Source organism: Bactrocera tryoni, chromosome 5 (assembly GCF_016617805.1).
Source record: "Bactrocera tryoni isolate S06 chromosome 5, CSIRO_BtryS06_freeze2, whole genome shotgun sequence".
Taxonomy (NCBI): domain Eukaryota; kingdom Metazoa; phylum Arthropoda; class Insecta; order Diptera; family Tephritidae; genus Bactrocera; species Bactrocera tryoni.
The window spans coordinates 34,022,659-34,044,161 of record NC_052503.1 but is presented as its reverse complement, the minus strand read 5'-3'; the positions used below and the strand labels follow the sequence as shown (position 1 = coordinate 34,044,161).

Below are 21,503 nucleotides of genomic sequence, written 5' to 3'. Positions count from 1 at the left end.
TCACCACGCTTGGACCATGATATTTTTGGCACACCATTGTCGTATTTGATCCACTTCTCGTCTCCTGTTACCATTCGCTTCAGAAATGGTTCGATTTCATTTCTGTTCAGCAAAGAATCGAAGACGTAAATTCGGTCAATACAATTTTTCATAGACAATTCATGTGGTACCCAAACATCGAGTTTCTTTTTGTAGCCAGCTTATTTTAAATGGTTCTCACTGTTCGATGATGAATGTTAAGTTCCTTAGCGCTGTCACTACTGCTTATGTGACGGTACTGGTCAATCTTTTGCATAATTTCATCGACTTTTTCAATGATAGGTCTACCAGAGCGAGGTGCATCTTTCACCTCGAAATTTCTAGAATGGAAGCGAGCGAACCGCGTTCGTTGTACTACACGAACTGATACAGCATCATCTCCGTAAACTACACAAATTTTATTGGTAGCTTGGGTGGCACTCTTGAACCAATAAACAAGTCAAAGTATTTAATTTTCTCAACATTTCTCATTCCCCTTCACCTTCGCCTTTACACTATTTATGTTTCTTATTTATATGGTATTTTATTTCGTTTCGTTGCAGTTATGGCGCCAGTTATGATTTAGCGTCGCGGCGTAAGAATGCCACGCGTGAATCCACAGCCACGCTGAAGGCCTGGCTCAGTGAGCACAAGAAGAATCCATATCCGACCAAAGGCGAGAAGATCATGTTGGCCATTATCACCAAAATGACATTGACACAGGTGTCCACGTGGTTTGCGAATGCGCGCCGACGCCTCAAAAAGGACAACAAAATGACCTGGGAGCCAAAGAATCGCACCGAAGACGAAGATGAGGATGCGTTGGCCTCGGACGATGAGAAACCACGCCACAGTGAGGAGATGAGCATGAATAGTGTTGGTGTTGGTGGTGTTGGTTGTGCGGAGCGCAGGCGGCCGCTCGGCATGGAGTACCCTGGCGGCGGCATAAACGTTACAATTGGCAACAACACAACAGTTGCGGCAAATACAGCAACGACGACGGCAGCAGGTGCCGTGGATGTTGGCGTGAGTGGCGTGGGTGCAACAATTGCGGCTGCGACGTCGACGGCGTCGGCGGCAAGCAACCAACATTCCCACATCGGCAGCACGAGTGTGGGCGCCGTCGGTGCAATACAACCTGCAAAAGGTAAGCTCCCTCCAGTCAAGCCGTCTGCAAGATATACCACATGATTGCGCTGCAAAGGTACATTACAGAGCCACTTTGGTTTGGGCAAGGTCCTGTGCGCTGCCGCGGCGCATCAGCATTGTTTGACTGGCACTGGCGTGTGGGTGGCATAATTGAATGCCTGCACGAGCGCGTCTCTTGTGCATACGAATACGCGCGTGCTGTGTGTGTGGTTTTTGTGCTCTTAAATACTTCACTTGTTCATCACAAATGCAATTCAATGGCGCAATTGTTCTGTTGCTTGCTTTATTGGCGACTCTATTGTCTTGTACGAAGCCTCGTTCGCTGCAATTGCTGCTTCTGCGCCGTGGTTGTGACTACTGATTTTTTCATTGTTGTTTTTGCAGTTATTTCGGCGGCTGCTAACTGCCAGCAACTAAGTGATTTCTGGTTTGGGGATTGTGCGCTTTGTATGCGAGGCGCCACAAACCATTGTTACACATCTTACGGCCGCGTTCGAAATTCACTTGTTGTTAATCTCTAGCGTTTACTTGAAATTAAAAATTCTTCGTTATTTATGAGGAGTGATTATATAAAATGCCTTAACAAGCGTATACAAAATTATTATAAAAGATAAGAAAGTGTAGAGGGTGTTCCAAAATTGTCTTAAATTTGGCGAAATTATTAAAACAAGCAACGGCGTTAACTTTGAGTGCATGGTTACTATATTTCCCTTCACAGCTACATTTCTTTTATCAACTATGTTTATAACAAAAACAAAAAACGTAGCTCATATTTCGAGTTTCGAAGCTACATTATCAAATAAAAAAAATTTCCTTACAAGGACTTGATTTTGATCGATCAGTAATCCGATCGAGAAAAAATTTCGAGAATTATAGCGTTGACCTGGGTAGTAATCCATGCCATATTTCGCGAGAATATCTCAACAAATGAAAAGCTTTTTATACCAGAAGTTTATTTTTATCGGTCAGTTGTATGGCAGCTATAGACTGTATTGCCCGAATCTGATCTATTTGTTCGAAGAATGTAGCGGTTTCTTAGACAATAATTTTATGCACCAAACTTGTGAAAACAGTTTTTCGAATGAGGACTTAGCTTGAAAGGTCAGTTTGCATTGAAGCTAAGTGCTATGGTTGTTCGATATCGGCAGTTTCGACAAATGAGCAGCTCCTTGATGAGAAAAGGCCGTGTGAAAAATTCCACATTGATATCTCAAAAGCTGAGCGATATATACAGATGGACACACGGACGGACAGACGGATAGACAGACTAATATGAGCAAAGCGGCTCGTCACCCTGATCATTTTTACTATTTATACAAGTGAGGAAAGTTCTCTGAGTGCCACTCGAGCAGCTCACAACTTCTAATCTTAGTCCTTATTAGTATCCCTTGGTTAGTCAAAAAGCATCCGTTTTAAGGCGAGCTAAAGTTAGAAGGCAATCATCCCACCTCTCTCCTCGTTGTGCGCTGCGCTGCGTTTGGGACCCGCCACGTAAAAAACACCGTCAATCAAAAGGATACAAAAGTCTCGGACGACAGATCCCCTTCTGTGGTGTGGTCTTTTTTTTAAACCGAAAGTCATATACTCCTTTCTAAAAAATATAAGCAACCAGAAGTGGCGATGAATTTGTTAGATCTCCGCACTACAGAAACTCAAAACATCAGAAAGTCTTTATTATAGAGGCCCCCACTTAGTAGGCTTTCCTGTACTTCCACAGCGAACACATTGAGCTGAAATTAGAATGAGAATGTAAACCGAAATTAATCATTTATGTTTGAATTTTAATTTCTCAAAACAAAAAAAAATAACAAAAACAGAAGTAAAACGGATAAGATAAGGCTTGTCAGTTGCAGCTTGTACGGACGGATGGACGGAAGGACAGACAGATAGCCACCGAAATATTTATATATCTATAGTTTCAGGTTAGATTTACAACCGTTGTTGAGCAAAACAATTATACAATATGTTGCAAGAGTAAAAAATGTGGTTTGGTTGAGCATGAACCGTCCCGAAAAGAAAATTATTTTCATTGGTAATACTTTGTAGGATATAAATTTCTTGTTTATCGTTGAAGGTTCCCAAGATGAACACGAATTGTTCAAATGACAAGCATCTCAAGGATTTGTTTTGCCCTGAGCGTTGCTAGGTCGACTATTAAACCAACGATTTTACTACAATTGAAATCAAAATCGCAAAAATATATGGTATGTTTCAACACACACACAATAAAAAGCAAGTAAATTGCTAAAAATATTGTAGGTCAGTTGTCGCGCAAAAAATCATAAAATGAAAACTTTTCCTAAATCTCCCATGAAATTCACCTAAAGTAAAGGTGGTTCGTAATAATCAATGCGTGCGCGTAAATTTTATGTATCCAATATAAGCACTTTGTGCCCTTTTCAATGCCAAAACATCCATCAACATTTACAAAAACAAGAATAATAAGGGAAGAAAGTCAAAAAATAAGTGCAAATTTGAAAATATGTCCATTTATGACGTTGAGGCCATTACCGAAGTGCCTCTCAATGTCAACTTGTGTCATCCACTCCACACCACTTCACGCCACTCCGGCACACTTCAATGCTCGACAAACGTGCTTTGAAGCTACGCTTATATATATGAGAGTGTGTTTGTGCATCTACAACAACAATAACGCCACTTGTCAGTCATCACTCCAATTTGCTTTCATTTAGAGTCAGAAAACCACCCTCATATTTTTCGGGATGTTTTGGTGTATCATTTTGCGCCAAATTAAATTCTCAACCTGATTTTATTTCACACACTCACCCATGCATAAATACATACCCACGATGATGTCGCCTTTTTGTTTGAGGGTTAATTTCATTTACGACCGCGCAAACAAAACAAAAACAAAGCTCTACTACAATAACAAATACATATAATAAAAGCATAAATACTCAAAAATTGGTGGATCGAGGAGAGCAGTGAGGAACGGTAGTAACTCCACAACCTTCGTGCCGTGTGGCAAGTAAAGGCGATGTGGGCGCAATGCAGGTTGGAAGTACTGAAATGAAAACAAAGGGCTGAAGCTGAGAAAATCATTACCTTATTCACACCAAACCGACCGTCATCAAGTAGTAGAGATGATAGGTGTGGTGTTGGTTGGGGCGGCTGGCGAGTCGTGTGGCATTCAATTTAAGTGTCGTTGAGCTCTTTATTACGTTAGTGTGAATTTTATGCGCCACAGCCGCTCAACTCAAACCACTTGTAGCCAAGAAAATGTGTCATACATACCCATTAGGAAAGTTTTGTGTGAATTATGTATTCGAAAGTTTATGTTTTGAACCAAATTGAAGAACCTATACTTAGTTTCTTTATTGGCTCTTACAACAACAAGGCAAAAATTAACTCTTAAAAAGGTTTAAACGATACTTTCTTATAGAAATCGTTTGCACACAACCTCACTTTCTACTTATATGAGATAAGATACTACACTTCAGACCCTTACCCTTTCTTTGACACCTGCGCGTGAAACCTTAAACTGATAAGCTAATGTTTTCACCGAGTTTCAAATTTTTCAATCTAAAAATTATAAGATTTCTTGATGCAAGTAAAGCTAGTGTTGTAAAAGGATTTGGTAAAAATTTTTCAAAATGGAGGCTCGAGAAAAGAAAGCTTTTCCTCTTAATATTTTAATTTACTTAAATAAGTATATTTTTTTCTTTGAGTAGCATATTATAGCAAACATCCGGTGTATTTTACGTAGGCACCTGCTGACGACAGCCTTACCTCATGGTGGTCAAATGCACAACGGCTCAAATCAATACGTTGATCAACGCCCTGAATATGTCAGGCGTTTTCAGTACCAATTGGTAGTGTAGAATAGACACACTAAGCATCTTAGTACGGTTCGAGGCGAATCTAAAACTTCTGACGTACTTTGGGTCCGGAACCCGATTGCTGTGCAACTCTACAACAAACGGAAAAAATGTCAGTTCTACCCGTCTATTGGTATAAACTCCAACCACCACGATACTCACCGCAGTCCGCGGTACCAGAATTAAGTCTCCGGTCAGACTTCGTAGCCAAAACCACTACCAGTTAAGCCTCCATACAGTTCTGGACTGGTGGCCAAGGATTCCGAATTAAATGCTTTCGACGCTTAAACAACTCACGCGTATACGACCCTAACAGTTCGGCATTCCGACTAGTGAGGATCACAACGCTAACATCTCAGTGTCCATCAGTCCAGTTTATCCGCATACCAGCCAAATTTCTCATGTCCTAGTATATCAGGAATTCCGCATGCACCCAGTCCTAGACTCGGGATCCCCAAAAACACCCCGACCCATCATTTAGGCGCCTCTAATGGAATAATGCATTCACAGGCCCAAGCAAAAATCCCAGACTCAGACAAAATCGCCATCGAAAATCCAAACACTCCACCGAAAGCTTCTTCTTAACCTGAATGCAACAGCACGCTGTATTACAATCAGGTCAAGAGGGAAAGCACCTAAAAAAACTTGTGTAGCATCTGTCGAAACAGTGCGGCATACAGGCGGACATGAAAGCATGCAAGCATCATACAACGTTGCATCGAGAGGAGTTTTCGAAGACCCGAGAGCGTAATCGCTGTCTTCATTAGTGGCACCAGCCACGATATATGCGAACAGCACGACGTCTCATACTCCAATCACTTTGTAAGATGCGCCGTACTTTACCTATAACCGCCTGCATGCGCAACATAACATGACATTCCTACCGTACGAAAATTCCCACTGCATTTAACCAATTTTTGCTCCATTGAGAAAATAGCAAAAACTTAATATCCAAAAAAGTAAACTCCGTTTTTCCTACTGGGCTATCAAAAATTTGCACACGCATTCGCATTATTGAAAGCTGGCAAGGACGCGTGCACAAAAACAGCAATACTGATAATAACTCTGTGTGTTGCTGGCTGCCGCATATGAAATGAACGCAGTGCTGCCACAATGCGACACAAGTGCGGCCGTCGCAGCTTCCAAGCACTTTCGCTGTTGTTTCCTCTTTCTTTATTGCCACTGACTGGCTGTTGCACTAACAGCAACCCTTCTGTGTTGCGAGTCGCGAGTGAAGTTGTTAGAAATGAGGGTGTTGCGAATGCATGATGTATATGTATATACATTAACGGTAGTTGCGGCTTTGGCTTTTATGCGGCGCGTGTCTGGCGGCTACGTTTTTTGGTTAACCGACCAAATATCCATCGGTATTCCCCATGGTTTCTTTGTATGCTTGCTTCTCTGACTATGTTAGCGACCGCTCGGCTTATTGTCGTCTGCTCGGCTATTTCTTATGCAAGCCCAGTGTGGAACAAACACACGCCACCTTATTGTGTTTTTAATCGTATGCAGCTCACGTCGGCCGGCATAAATCTAATGCGCCCTTTTCCGGTCTCCAATATGTACTACTTTATGTGGGTGTGGGTATATACGCAGTTCATCTTTGACAACAACACAAATAGCATTGGCAATAATTGACTCGCAACACACTTAGTAGTCACTCAGTCAGTTAGTCCGTCAGTCTGTTGGTAAGTCTGTCAGCCAGTGTTTGAGTCACTCAATTTCGCATTCACTTAACGCCTCTGAAATGAATTTGAAGTTCACATTTCGATGATGAGGTCGCTGACATTCTGCGAATTAACTGCTTATATTACATAACGGTATATGTAGAGTATAGCATTGTTGTAACGCTTTCACTTCTCCACTTTAAAACGGAAATTCGTGGCTGCGTTTAAGCAGATCTCTTTTGTTGTTGGCCAGATATGCCCCAAAGGATGAAAGCGTCCGTTTCGTCGCCTTAGTAAATCCCGCAGGGAACATATTTGAGACTTAAAGCAACACGTGCTTGGCTGTAGGTGAATAAAGCGTAACATAACTGTTATGAATATTTCTATTTATTTATTTTTGCTTTTGTTCCACAAAGTTTTCACTTTAATTTTTGTTAAAATTTACTAATAAATAAGGCTAGTCTGAAAAAAAGAGAGATTGAGAATAAGATTAGATTAAATGGCTGAGCAGGAACTAATTTATCATCAGGAGTAACAGTAACATGGGCTATGACGCTTAGATTGCTAAGTACATTCCTTTATGAAAACATTTAACACTAAGTCCCCACAAAGTGATCAAAAATATGCTTAAGTACTTGATTTCCATTTTCCCTATTTCTTCTGAGCGTCTAAATGTGTGAGATCTGATGTAATAATCTAAATCTTGCAAAGAGGGGACATTCGAGAAGAAAATGTTGATATGAGTCACGTAAGACAGTGGCTTGTTCCTGAAAAGCTTCGCAGACTTCGGTAGGGCTCCAACTATCGAAGATGTAACGACTTGCATGCATCTGCGCACCTGTCCGACGGCAGCACTTGAAGTTATGCTTGAGTTCACACCACTTCACCTAGTAATCGGTCATGTAGCCAAACAGACACTACTGCAAATGACAGCAGAATGGAGTGGCAGCGGTAAGTTAATCTCATTCCTTAGGATGAAAGAATAGTAGTGGCCTTCTCTCAAAGGACAGCATTACCAAGAAGGTAAACCTCACCAAACTATTGATTAGGGATAGTCAAGTGGTACACCGACGGCTGGAAAACGTCGGAGGGAATTGGTCAAGGAATCATAGAACCATGCACCAATTATCTCAAGGAACGAATAATAAGTTACAACCTCAGCAGATTTAAATATGTAATCAAGCGCCCCAGGGACAATTTCATGCGCATCCTACACTAGTCGCTGCAAGCTGAAGGAATAACGAAAAGAAACTTTGCTCAGGGCATTAAGCTCGCCAAACCTCTTACGATATGTTCTGACCCAAAAGAACCTCTCGGTGGCACAGTAGCTAGTACCTTACCAGCGCTTGCCAAGCTGGCGTGAGACACTGTTAGAAGCAAGTGGAGATACTAACTACTTGCTCCCATTCTGATTGAAGAGATATCTAGAAAGCTCGCATATCTCCCAGTTTCTTGAAATTTCGCTGCGTAAGTAGATATGAAGTAACTTGATACCGGATGTAAGGAGTGAGAGCATTCCTAAACTAGTCACGAGCGTACGGTCATCAAGCTCCAGGCTCCTAACGCCGCCTTACTTTCGGCTTGAATGATCAACACTCTGAAAAAGTCTGCGCTCTGGAGCAGTAAAACTACTGCTACCTTAATGCAAGCCACTTCCGCTTGGAATACGCGGAAATGAACAGGAAGCATGAACCTGAAAAGATGTTATTCAGGCATACTTCCCTCTAAAACAATAATTGGTTCCAACAGCCTATTCGAGGCTGCAACTTTGTAGTAAACTTAACACGCTTTAAAAACACATAATCAATAAAGTTGATCAATAGTTTTTTCAACTGTGTAGATGACAAATATTTTAATTACAAGTATATTTAACATTGGATAATAAGAGAGTTTTATGAAGGCATTTTTAGAACATCGACGTTACGTTCATCTGTCATTCAGTTTTATACATTTCTGTTACTAATACCTCAGTTAAATTTCAATAGCCACATTCGGATGACGAAACCCTCTAGACGTGAATGGGGAAGATGATTTGTAGGTGAGGATGATAAAGCCTCTATCTTTATCAACAAGTCCAATATGATCTATGGAGTAGGGGCGGGCGTACACTCCAATGATATTGACATTTCTCATTCTCTATCCGGTTACCAAACTCGGACAGTTTTTTCCAAGCGGAAGTAATAGGCATAGAGAAGACCTGTGATAGTTCGCTACTACAGAAAAACTTTAAGCCCTCCAACAGGCCAACTCCAATTCTTAATTATTTAGGTTCCCAGCCGCAGGCACATTTTCGGCTACGAAAACCCAGACGTGTTAGCCAAACAAGGAGAATCTGTAGATGAATCTGAGGCGGATTTAATACCATATTCGCTGCATTTATGCTCATTTTAAATGAATAGCTCGGAGCAGATGATATAAAAAAGCAGTAGATATAAACAAAGTTTGTAGCTGGCTAATTGATTTTATAGAAAGAAGTTTTAACGTCAGAAATAGATTCGAAAATTTGATATCACCCAGCGAGTATGGTCGTTCGTTGCTAGGAAGTAACTATTTATATACTTTTTTATGACTTTTGGCTCAGTCAATTATGTGCTTCTATTTTTGGTTGCAAATATTATCATTCATTGATTCACCTTTTTTCTACATGTTAGTTTTAGACATCTCTCTAATGATAGATAAGTAGAAACAACAAAAAAATTAGAGGGTGCAATTCACTACAAGAGAGATAATTATTTATAGAAAATGTAAGGCCGCTTTCGTAGAATGATGTTTGTTTTTTTTTTCTGAACTGTCAATAGATCTGTAACTCCCAACAATTTATTCAGGACGACCAAATATTTATCGATTACAACATTTTCTTTCCAGAGCTGCTAGTATAAACGAACAGCAGGTATACTGTTTTCAACTACTACACACTAACTCTTGGTGAATCTAACAACAAGTATTTATATAAATAAAAAAAACTTTAACAAAAATTAAAATCACAAAAACAACAACAACTGCAAGAAGGTCGCAGCTGCCGCAGACATATAGGATGTACGCATTCTGCTTGTATTATTTAATTTTTGTGCTTTTATTTTTCGGTAAACTGCTGCCACTGACCTTCAGCCACATCGCCAACTACTATCTGTACAGAAGTAAATCATAGTCTATCGATGTCGCATATATCGACGAGGCAAAAGACTCCCTCACAATATTTGACTTTAGTTAGCCAAAAATAGCGTTCTTTATATTTTTTCACAGGATAAACATCCCGGAGTAAGGGTGGGGACAGAGTATCGACGGGCATGGCAGAGACTTTGTTTCAGTTACTGGTGTTGGTCGTGGGGTTGGGGGTGTTGAAATTATCGTGTTGATGGATATTTATCCAGCTGACACTTGTCTGCGCTTCCTGGCCTTCAAACACACACACTTTTTTGGCGATTACTTAGTAGCTGAATTTGGTAGCTGGCGGTCGTAGCCGCCAACACAAAATAATGGAAAGTCAAACAAAAAATTCCCAAACTTATTTCAATAAGACACACATCCACCTATGCACATACATAAATCTCGGCATATTGGAGAACGTATACGATACAAGATAAATGATTGGCAGTCCCGCTTGCGCGTTGCTGGGGTACGCGATGGCGTATGATGAATGTTTGCGCCGCGCAGCGAGCAGAGCTGAAAAGTAATCAAAGCGCCGCAAATGTCTCACTTCTTTTCGAGTATTAAATTCATGCAAGTTAAGTGCTTTGTAATTGATGTTATAAAATATTTATGACAGGCATTGTCTCTTCACTTTCTGTGCACAAACTATACAAGTATACATGCATATATACAAACGAGTCTTTTTCTCAAAATTTTATCAGCTTTAATTTTGTCAAGTTGCCACTTTGGAAAATCCTTCAACTAACGGCACACATATTGCATCCACCTTTTTCCATTGGGGCTTTTCCATTTCCACCGCTCCAAGTCTATTATTTCCCTCCTGTTGCTGCTGATGAGCCAAGTTGCGCGCTCTTGCCGCCCGGTAATTGACATTAATTATTTAAAAGGACTTTTTGAAAGTTTTTGCCAACTATAAGTGACATCATGGACTCGCGTAAAATATCTACATTTGTGTGAATGCTTATCTGCAGCAATTAGCCGGGTGAGAGGTGAAAGTTGTGCACAGGGGTAGCGACCCATTTTACATTATTTTAGTTGTGCTGAGTTGTAAAGTGCTTTTGTATAGTGTTGGATTACAAGTACTTGACACCAGGATAACATAATGTCAGAAAAGACTATTGTGAATGGTTAAAAATCTTATAAATTGTGGAAGCATAAATGGGTAATAGTTTAATTGACGTTGCTTGGCAGAGAATATAAGAAAAGGAGAGTATGCATATCGAAGAAATATACATATAATTTGGTTTTGTATGATATAATGAATTTTCAAAAAAATTTTTTTACGCAATGGAATGAGAATAGAATAACTAAGAGGAAATGACGTTGCAAAATGTGAAATCATGATTATGACGAGTAACACGTTGTTTAGAGATCACACATTATAACAGGCAGGTTGGAATTCATATGGAAAGTAATTAATAAAATTTACCCTAATATGTGTTATAGTAGAACCATGCTCCACAATCGCTAGTCTCAGCGCGAGAATGTCCAGTTAGGACGCCTATCATTGTGGATATGTGAGCCTTGCTAAGAGCTAGCAATTCAATGGATCTTATACGTTTCACTCTGGGCTAGAAAGCTTTCTCAACCCCATAAGTGCTGACTGCTGACCAACGCTGGTTGACGTCGCGCAACGCCCATATTTCCAGCGTCCAAATGCGTGAAGACAGGGGAACCCCTGCCCGTTTCCATCCGGATGGAATTGGAGTATGGGTGCCTTTTCTTGCAAGCTCATTGACTTTACAATTTTCAACGATTCCGCTGTGACCAGGCACCTAGTCATATTTAATATGGAATTAGCTTGATGCTTCTGCTAGTGAGGTCATGTATTCCTTGACTACCTTCGAGAATGCAATCGGCGAGCTCATAGCTTATAGACCATCTCTGGTATTGTAGTGAATGTACATTTCACTTAAAGAAACCGCACTTCGAAGAACTACAATGATCTGGTAGTCTGAAACAATAATTGATTAAGAGCCGCCGACAAAAGACTCCATCTGCGTCTTTTGGAAGAACAGATGCTGCTGAAATGCCACTAGGAGGTCCCTAGGCGCAGTGGCGGTTCCAGAGCTATCAGGGCTGCAGTTGAATTGAGAGATGATTTCGGAATGCCATTGTTTTGGACCCCTAATGCCTCCAGTTTCTTTAGCAAAGAGAAGAAGGTAGCAGAAACCCAAATAATTGTTTAAGGGCGAATACATTAAAAAACGAACGATGATGGCAAAATTGCGTGAATTAGTCTTCGAAGTCTTTTTGTATTTAGAGCCGAGACCAAAGCATTTGTTTCCGAGCAAACGAATATCCTATTCTCCAATGCCTGAATTGAAGCAGGATTAACCGCATAGACTTTAGACTTTACATATGCTCACAGGAGAAAGAGTAACGGTGTGATATCACACGATCCAAAACGTGACATTATCTGTCACCGAACTGTACTCTGAGTAAATCCATTGATTGATGTGATGTGTGGGAAGTGGTGCCGTCTTGATGAAACCAATGTCGCTGAGATCACGAACTCCCACCGGCCAACAAACCAAACCAACAGTAGGTTTTTCTGGATAAAATGGCAAACCTTGACTCTCTTCAGGTTGCTCTTCGTCCCAAATGCGCCAATTTTGTTTATTTACACACCCATTGAGCCAGAAATGGGCATCATCGCTGAACAAAATTTGGCTAGTAAGCTTCAGATCTTCTTGGAACTTTTCAAGAGCCCATAAAGCGAAGCGATGTCGCTTGAGAAGGTCGAGCGGATACAGTTTTACCATAAGTCGTAATTCAATTTAAGATCTCGACGTAAAATGCGCTAAGTCCGAGTTTCTGCGAACGGCGCTGAATTGACTCTCCACGGTCTTCGGGTACCCTTTCAGCTGCATGATTGTATTTCTCATGATTTTATAACAGAGGGAATAATGACTTCATGAAATTATGGAAAAATATGGCTTATTAAAACTAAGTGTCATAATCATCCACAATATTACTTCAACTTAGGGATGCACTGATTCCGCCTATTCCCACACAAGTATTATCACTGACTTTGACTGATTGTTATGCGTTGTTAAACAGACATCACATGTGACGTCGTCGCCATCCGTTTACTTAAAACATATTTATCTATTCATTCACTTTTCAAAAGTGTAACCGAAAACGCCGCGGCACATCATCAACAGGCCTCAATTGCAAAAATATTTGCATGGCGGCGTTGAACGTCACGTGAGCTTGAGTAAACAAAAACAAAAGCACACGCAGTCACATACACAAATCTACATATTATTAAATATATACACTCATATAAGTATTTGGCAACAAAACAACATGCACACAACACATTGTGCTTCAACTTTCACCCTCAAAGCGGTTGTTGCAGCACACTTTCGCTTGAGTGGTAGTTGTTGAGAATAAATATAAACAATGACGTAGTTGTTATTGTATTTTCTTACTGTCACTGTTATTGTGCCTTTTTGACGTTTGCACGTTTATAAATATTACTTTAATATGACAGCCACCAAGCACGTGTGCTGCACAAGTGCACATAAATGAGTGCACATATGAGTGTATGTGTGTGTATGTGGCAATGTGCTTATGCATGCGTGAGAGCGCGACAGTGGGTGTCCAAAATATAATTCATCATTTCTCTCACGCCACATGAGAATGAGCATAACACCTATGACCCTTGCGTTGACGGCCTGCAACACATCGTAATGTCATCACCAGCTATCATTATATCATCATCATCATTAACAGCGGTGAAATATCATCATGGTATGGCAGAGAGATGGCATAACAGTAAGCGGTCAGCTACGATTTGCAAACCTAGATGCTAAAGGCCTGTCGACAAAATAGACTTAATTCCACCTTACAAGAGCTATCACTCTAGCACTATCGTTTTTATATAACCTTCACAAAAACAGGATATTTCTTACAAGAACTTGATTTTGAGCGGGCAGTTCCATGTTAAATTTGGTATATATATCTCGTTAACGTTTTCAACACAGACTATTGTCAGTTCCGACAAATAAGCAGCTTCTCGGTGAGAAAAGTCTTAAACCTCGTTTGGTGTCGAACGGCTCGGAGGACCCTTCCTGATACTGACTGAGGTTTTGGTATAGCTCAACGTCAGTTTACACAGCCGTATTAGTTTTGCGTGGATACCAAATTTAGACATAGCACCATAAAAGCAGCTCATTTTCGTGCTGTCAAAAGCAGCTTTGAAAGCGACGAAGAGGTATTGTGTGGCGATCAATTTCTTAATCTTTCACACGATACGCTCGATGGAACCTTATATGCGATGTTGAGGTGGCTTATCCCACAGTACTTGGCACAGTGCTGTGGGGTCTTCCTCTTTGGACAGAGCACATCTTAATTCCAATCGTCAGGTTTGCTTTTATCCGACAATATTCTACAGAAGTCATGTTCACTATCATCATTCAGCAGGTTGGAGAAGTGTTCTTCCTTCCTTAATTTCAACACTCCGGTCTTGAAACCTTCTGTTAGTCGGCGTATCTTTTTCGAGTATTACCCCCGTCGGCCATATTGTCAAGCTTTTCGTACTCACGCATTTCGACCTCTTTTTTTGTCTGCGAATGCGTCTTGCTTCCCTTTTCGATTCTCGGTTGAGACTGAGGGCCTAATTTGCGTATATACAAAAAGAGCGGCAGCTAAATCGACTCAGCTTATCATGCTGATCATTTATCATTTATCCACATTTTCCGATGTATCGAAGTTGCGAACTTCGTAGTAAACATAATACGAGTATAGCCTAATCAGGATATAAACTTGCTCGTATAAAAACTTTTTCTTTAGTCTTATAAATGGATTTCGGGTTAAGTTACGTTAGATTGATTAGTAACGCAGGATCTGCTGGACCTTTGTGATTCCTACAACTCCTAGACAAGGATCACTAGACTCTAATAGAACGACGAAGTGATTTGAGGCTACCACAAATTTGCTGATTTAGGATATCAATCCCAATAACTTCGCCAGGTTCGCCCAAAGTGCGTATACCAAAGCTTTTCTCGATTGACAGTTGACAAGAAAGTGTATAGATTGTTCTACTTCGACTTCCTACATAAAGCTTTGTCTATTTGAATCGGGCATGATATGTAATCTCCGGCATCATATGAGTTTATTGGATAGAATCCCGACGATGGCGATGAGATGGACCTTGCCAAGGGAAGGTAGTTCAAAGGACATCCAGCGTTCCACTTTGAACCAAAACAATGTCGCAGCCGCCGAACTTTTAGTTAGTGAACAGCGCTTTCAAAATTCACGGGAGATGAGATCCATAGATCCAACCTTAGCGTGAAGTGGACAGCGGAGTACTGATTCGTTGTCAATCTGGCAAATTAGGATAATATTGTACTCTATCGTAGCTCTGCAATCCATCATCTTCCCTTTAGTTTTGATTCATCAGTGACAAAACTTGCGGCACCGCTTCTACCCTTCTATGCAAGCGATCACATGCCTAGTCTATCAAATTTTCTGTTATAGAAAGTTTCTTAGAAGTATCAATAGCATAACTCTTTACTATCGTTTATCACATCAGTTATTAAGAAGATGAAACAGGCTTTAGAATAATCTTCATTAAGAGCTCTTCCAAAGTCGTTACATACTTCTCATATAATATATTTTAACACAACTCATCTCAATTTGCATTTCAGAAGCTTTAGATTTAGTGCAATTAAATAGAGCCTCCACACCGCCAGCAATTGAAGTGCAACCAACGTCAACAGTTAACTATCAGTCTTATGAAAATCCCGACGCATACATCACGAACAGTTACAGTTATGCCAAGCAAGAGCTGCTCTACAACCCACATAGTAGACCACGCATATGGAGCTTGGCGAACACGGCTGCCGACGAGACTTCCCCGCTACAGCTCAGCACATTTAGCAACATGAATGCCATGCAACGCGATTGGACCCCCAACTATATGCCTTCACCCTATGCGTCTGCAGGAGCAAAAACCGCCGTAGTCGCAACGATTTCCATGCAACCCACTTCACCCGGACCAACCCTCTCCAACGGACCACAGCGGTACGGCGGACAATCGACTGCAGTGACGCCACCGCAAACGCCGCCAAACCAATTGCACACATTTGCTGGCGCTTTTAATCACGGCGGCGTTATGCATACGGTCAGCCGGGACATGATCGCCTACAATGCGGCAAGAAGTGAGGAGCTCCGCACTGCTGACGGCCTCTACTGTAAGGGTCAGAATTGTGCGTGATTGTGCGCCGAGTGTGGGGGATAGGTAAATTCGGTAGCATACTTTTGTAGATTTACATTTGAAATATTAAAATTGCTTTGTTTTCGATTAATTCACACATGCTTACCACGCTCTCAACAGGAGTTAAAGGTGAGTCGCACGCATTTGAAAATAGTTAATATTTTTTGTAGCTGTAGCTTTGCATTGTAGTCGTAAAGTGTTTAAATTATACAAACTTAATGGCCTGCAAGTAATTTTTGATTTTGATTTTTTTGTTTTGGTGCTATTCACCCATTTGCTTAACCCTTCTAAGCCATCAGGCAATTAGTTTGTGCGCAAAATCAATTAAACTGATTCGCCGCAGATAATTGCCAGAGAAATTAGTCGCTTCATTAATTGCGAAGAGGCAGCAGAGCCAGCTGAAAACGCCCGCTGCTGACAATGTTCTAGAAGAGTGGATGGATGCGCACTTAGGGGTTGGTGGCTCAATCGCCAGAATCATCACTCAATCGCTCAGCCAAACTTCAGTCGGAGTGTCAGTCAGTCAGTCAATTATTTAACAGCCGCTTTTTAACACTGTTAACCCCTTAATGTCTGACCAACCCCCACCCTTATCCGCTGCAGTCTTACTCACTTCGCAGCAACACCCACGAGTGAAGTCATCTAGAAAATTAAATGAAATAATTAAATCTCAATCAGAATCCATTAAGCTTAACTGAACGCCGACAGTCGAAGTAGCATCATTGGCGCTACGAGCGTCTGTCAAAACCTCGGCATAAACCAAGCGTCCACATCGCCACAGCAAAAATGTTGCAGTATTCCCCAGTGTAGCACTTAGCTCAGCCGTTGCGTCGTACTTATCCGGCCAGTTATTTATATGTGCGTAGATCGTAGATGAGGGTGCCGTTGGATATGTATCTCTTAGCCTTTGTGTGGCGTGTGGCAACTAATCTACTCGCAGGCCAGGCACTTCCTTCCTTCCTTCTTTACCTCAGTCCATACTGCGATTTCGCACCACCAGTCAAGAAAAGCAAAGCTTGCAGCAAAGTGCCAGCTAGTTTTATTTGGAAGATGGCTTGCTGTGGCGCACAGCGAGGGGTTAATTCGTTGCGGCTCACGCAATTTTAATGCCTGCTTAAGTAGTTAACCACATTGGCTGGCAAAGCAGGCCGGGAGCGAGAGTAAACTGAATTATGCACACGCTTTGAATTTATAGCGATTATAGATTTACTGTCTGCGCTGAGAAAAACGAACAAATATGCTCGTTTATATGGGAGTTTGGTTCAAGAAGTGATACAATTTCGAGTAGATTTAGTTGAGCTAAGGCTAGTATAGTACATTTATTTAGGGATGCAACATTTTAAAACTTTTAACTGACCTTTGGTGTACTAGTTAATACTTTATCTTTGGAAAAATGGCGATTTAATTCTCGACTTCAGCTCTCACGAGCTTTTTACACTTGGCGCAGCAAGGTGCCAAATCCTTTAATCCGTGTGAAAAATACGCCTTCTAGAGGTCTGAAAAGTACATAGGTCTCCGCGGCGATAACATTCTCATTCTACTCAAATTTCTGTCCAACGTGGGATCTTTCGTAAATTCGGTCAATTTGGCCGTAGCTACCGCGGATTAGAGATTTCAACTGCAGTCAGGTCCATCTTTACCTGGTCTTTCCAATCGACATGACTTTGCCAGCGTAGCCGCTGTTTCTTTATTCGCTGAATGATGTCAATGTAGTCATATATCTGGTGCAGCTCATCGTTTCATCGACTACGGTATTTGCCGTTGCCAATGCGCAAAGGAGCATAAGTCTTCCACAGAACCTTTTTCTCGAAACTTCGTAACGCCGTCTCATCAGGTGTTGTCATGCCTCTGCAGATCGGGAATGATGAGTGCCTTGTAGAGTTTGGTCTTGGATTTCGAGGCTAACATTGTTGTTGGTGTTAATACTGGTTCCAAGATAGACGAAATTATCTACGACCTCTAAGTTATGACTGTCAACAGTGACGTGGGAGTCAAGTTGCGAGTGCGACGACTATTTGTTTGATGACAGGCTATATTTCGTCTTGCCCTCGTTCAATGCCAGACCCATTTGCTTCACTTTCTTATCCATTCGGGAAAAAACATAATGATGTCAATATCATTTTCGTACGCCAGAAGCTGTACACTCTTATAGAGGATGGTCACTTCACTATTTAGTCTTGCAGCTCGAATTATTTTCTCCAGGAGTGGATTGAAGAAGTCGCCCGATATCGTGACCGAGCTTTTGGTATTATTCAACGTCAGTTTACACAGTCGTATTAGTTTTTAGACGTGCTGTCAAAAGCAGCCGTGAATTAGACGAAGAGGTGGTGTGTGTCGATCCTCTTTTCACGAGTCTTTTCCAGGAGCATTAACGATGTTTAGGCATAAGATCTGGTACATAAGATCTGGTCCCATGGTAGTTGTTGCAGATTGTGGAGTCTCCTTCCTTGTGGATTAGGCAGAGCACACTTAAATTCCAATCGTTGGGCATGCTTTTTTCCGATCATAGAGCTGATGCAAGCTCCTTATCTGTCCTCGCCGCCGAATAATTGCTATTAGAACTGGATAGACCTTACCTCCTCGAGCTATTCGTTCCTATCAACGGACAGTACTTCTTTTTAAGTATGGTTAAAGAGCAGATAAAAGGTACGATAGAGTAAAAAATTCAGATTTTTACCAGAAAACTGTGGATTCGACCAAAATTTTTCGGCCTAACATATAACTGCATAAGATTATGGCAATCAACTAACTAATATTAAAATGAGATACCTTAACAATAAAACTCATCTTTCAAAATTTTCAATGCGAGCAAGATAAATTCGAAATCCAAATTCGTAACACCAACGCTCATACAACTCCTCACAGCTGGCGGAAGTAGCAAGGATAGTGAAGGGTTGCAAAGACAATCCACTCGATCCAAGGCAAGCTGTAGCTGCAAACATATAGTATAGGAATTATGTAAGTATATTTTATGTGCAGCGGCGCTGAGCTTTTGAAAATTTATTATGCGCAAAGCAATCATTTATCAGCGGCGCAGCATCTTTCATAATCAGGATGCCAAAAATGAGGCCGCACACAATATGCAAATGACTCACTAGCAGTGCCACCACCAACGCATGTGTACATGTGGCATGCACGGAACGGCGCTGCTTGCAATGCGGCACAAAAGTGGCAGCGGTAATTTTTGAATTTATCACCGAACTCACAAACTCCTTACTTTTCGGTTAAGTTTGACAAAGGCACGTACTCGCCTACATACACACATGTGAGTGCAGCGCTCGTTGCTTGCCACATACGCGTATGTGAACGTGTGTTCGGCGCACACCTACAAAAGCTGCAGCATACCGGCGATGCCACTTCCTTTTGTCTTTGCAATTGCTGCCGCCACAGCTTGGCTTTAATGCCTTCGACGCTGCTTTTGTTGTTATGTTTCTTTTGTTGTACGTGTGTTGTTGCCAACGGTGTCTCTTTATTGTCTTTTCGGTGTGTTGCAACACCAGACAAAAGGTCGACACATACCGAACGACCGACTTAATTAATTTATGCGCTTACGGCAAACCACCCGCCACCCGTCAAACGCTACACGTTTTGGACCAACACCGCCGCCACCACCAGCCGTAAAGTGTCCGCCGCCTTCCCCTATGCTAGCGTGAACTTTTCAATAGCGCAGGCAGCCAAATAAACCAACGACTGGTCATACCACAAACATGCCAAGTCTGGTGCATGGGAAAGACTTTTAAGGGACTGAGGCAGAAGTTGGTCCGTTTTTTTTTTTGTTTTCTTCGTTTGAAGTTCGGAATTGGAGGCCTTCATTCATTTCGAAAACGCGCCTAATTTTAAAATTAATGAGCAGCATTTTAATGGGCGATGCGTCGCGATAGCAAACACACACGCACGTATTTGTATATTGGTCGGGCGTATTGCCTGATTGCCTGCCAGTGAACCCTTCGGAATTGTCAAAGTAAATCACGTGTTTATTGGCACTTACGACACCAAAACTAAACAAAGAATGGCAGGAAGACATGTGATGAGTGGGACCACGACGATGCGCCACAAAGTGCTCAAGCAAGCACACACTCGCACACATACGCACACATGTTTGTGCACATGCGCACTAGCGCGTCCAACTGGTTGCAGACGTTGGCGCACAAATATTGAACTGTGCGACAAATGAACATTGAAAGGCAGCAGGAATGCGAGTGGGTCATCATTAATTACACGGACGGACACTCGTATACTCGCATACTCGCATACAGACAGACAGTTAGACAGTTGGATTTGTGTAGGACCGTATAGTTGAAGTTGGCCTTACGTTGTTGCGTCTTTAAAGTGGATAGATGTGAAGTCGCTTGACTGAGTGACCGTTGAGTTGCCGCCGGTTTGGCTGCGCGGGCTTGTTACTATTTCAGCTCGCCAAGCCAGACTTTTCGACTGTTATAAATAACTTACAGTGGTGGCATGAATAAGTGATGCACCAACGACAGTTAATTTCACTATTGAGTAAGAACTAGTTTATGTTTGGTTAGGTTAGATGGTTGATCTAGAGATCGCACGTGGATTGCTATAAGTAGTCTTTTATGAATCCATAGAAAGAAGAACTCCTTCGTTCAAACTTATAAATTAGCAAAAAAACCTAGTGACCAATACAAATTTACAGGTGTTTATTCCCGCCAGCTCGGGCCAAGTGTTTAAGCCTTGATCTCCCAAAAGCGGGACAGTCAAGAAGGCAGTGTTGAATTGTTTCCACCTCGTTATGGAAGAAGCAGTTTCTGCAGATGGCGTCTGGTAAGATTCCCAGCCTTACAGCATGGACGTCAATAGGCAATGGCTTGTTAAAATCCGCACAACTAAGGATAGGCTGGCATTAATGAGGGCGAAGAGATCACTATATCTCTTGCGATCGCGAATAGGAACCCAAAACAAAACCAAGTTCCCGCAAATGTCAGCTATCTAGCACTTAGTAGAGAATACGGGAGCACCGATTCGCTGCCATTCTACTGATAGCGGTTCTAAGGTGCCTTTCCTTGCTGGCTCATAAACTTTACAATTGCCTTCGATTCCACTGTGCCATGGCACCCATACCAGTCTTATCACAAAGAGACTCGATAATATTGATAACGAAGTTAGGCACTCCTTGACCAACCCTGAACGCGCTGTTAACGAATTCAAGGCTAGGATCGCCACCCTGCTATCTGATTGGATGGTCACTTCTCTGAAGGTGGCCACACTCGGGAGCAGTAAATCTACTGGTACCTTAATGACTGCAACCTCAGCTTGGAAAACACTGCAATGGTCAGGAATTCTAAGCTGGAGTTGATAGAGAGCTCCTGACAGTAAACCCCTCCAACAACCTTCCCACCAAGATCTGACCCCTCCGTAAAGAAGCTCACTGCCCCTTTCTTCCAACTGCTTCTTTCCACCCACAGCTCCTTCGCCGGTAAATGAGCAGAGAAG

At 41.7% G+C, this 21,503-nt stretch overlaps 1 protein-coding gene across 1 annotated transcript in view; it reads left to right on the top strand.

Moving 5' to 3' along the window:
* LOC120778944 (homeobox protein araucan-like) overlaps positions 1-21,503 on the top strand; it is a 133,440-nt gene that overhangs the window by 108,733 nt on the left and 3,204 nt on the right. The window contains exons 4-6 of the mRNA XM_040111005.1: positions 582-1,165; positions 15,481-16,073; positions 16,170-16,178. Coding sequence (XP_039966939.1) covers positions 582-1,165; positions 15,481-16,049 — 1,153 coding nt within the window. The 3' untranslated portion in view covers positions 16,050-16,073; positions 16,170-16,178. The remainder of the gene's footprint in view (positions 1-581; positions 1,166-15,480; positions 16,074-16,169; positions 16,179-21,503) is intronic.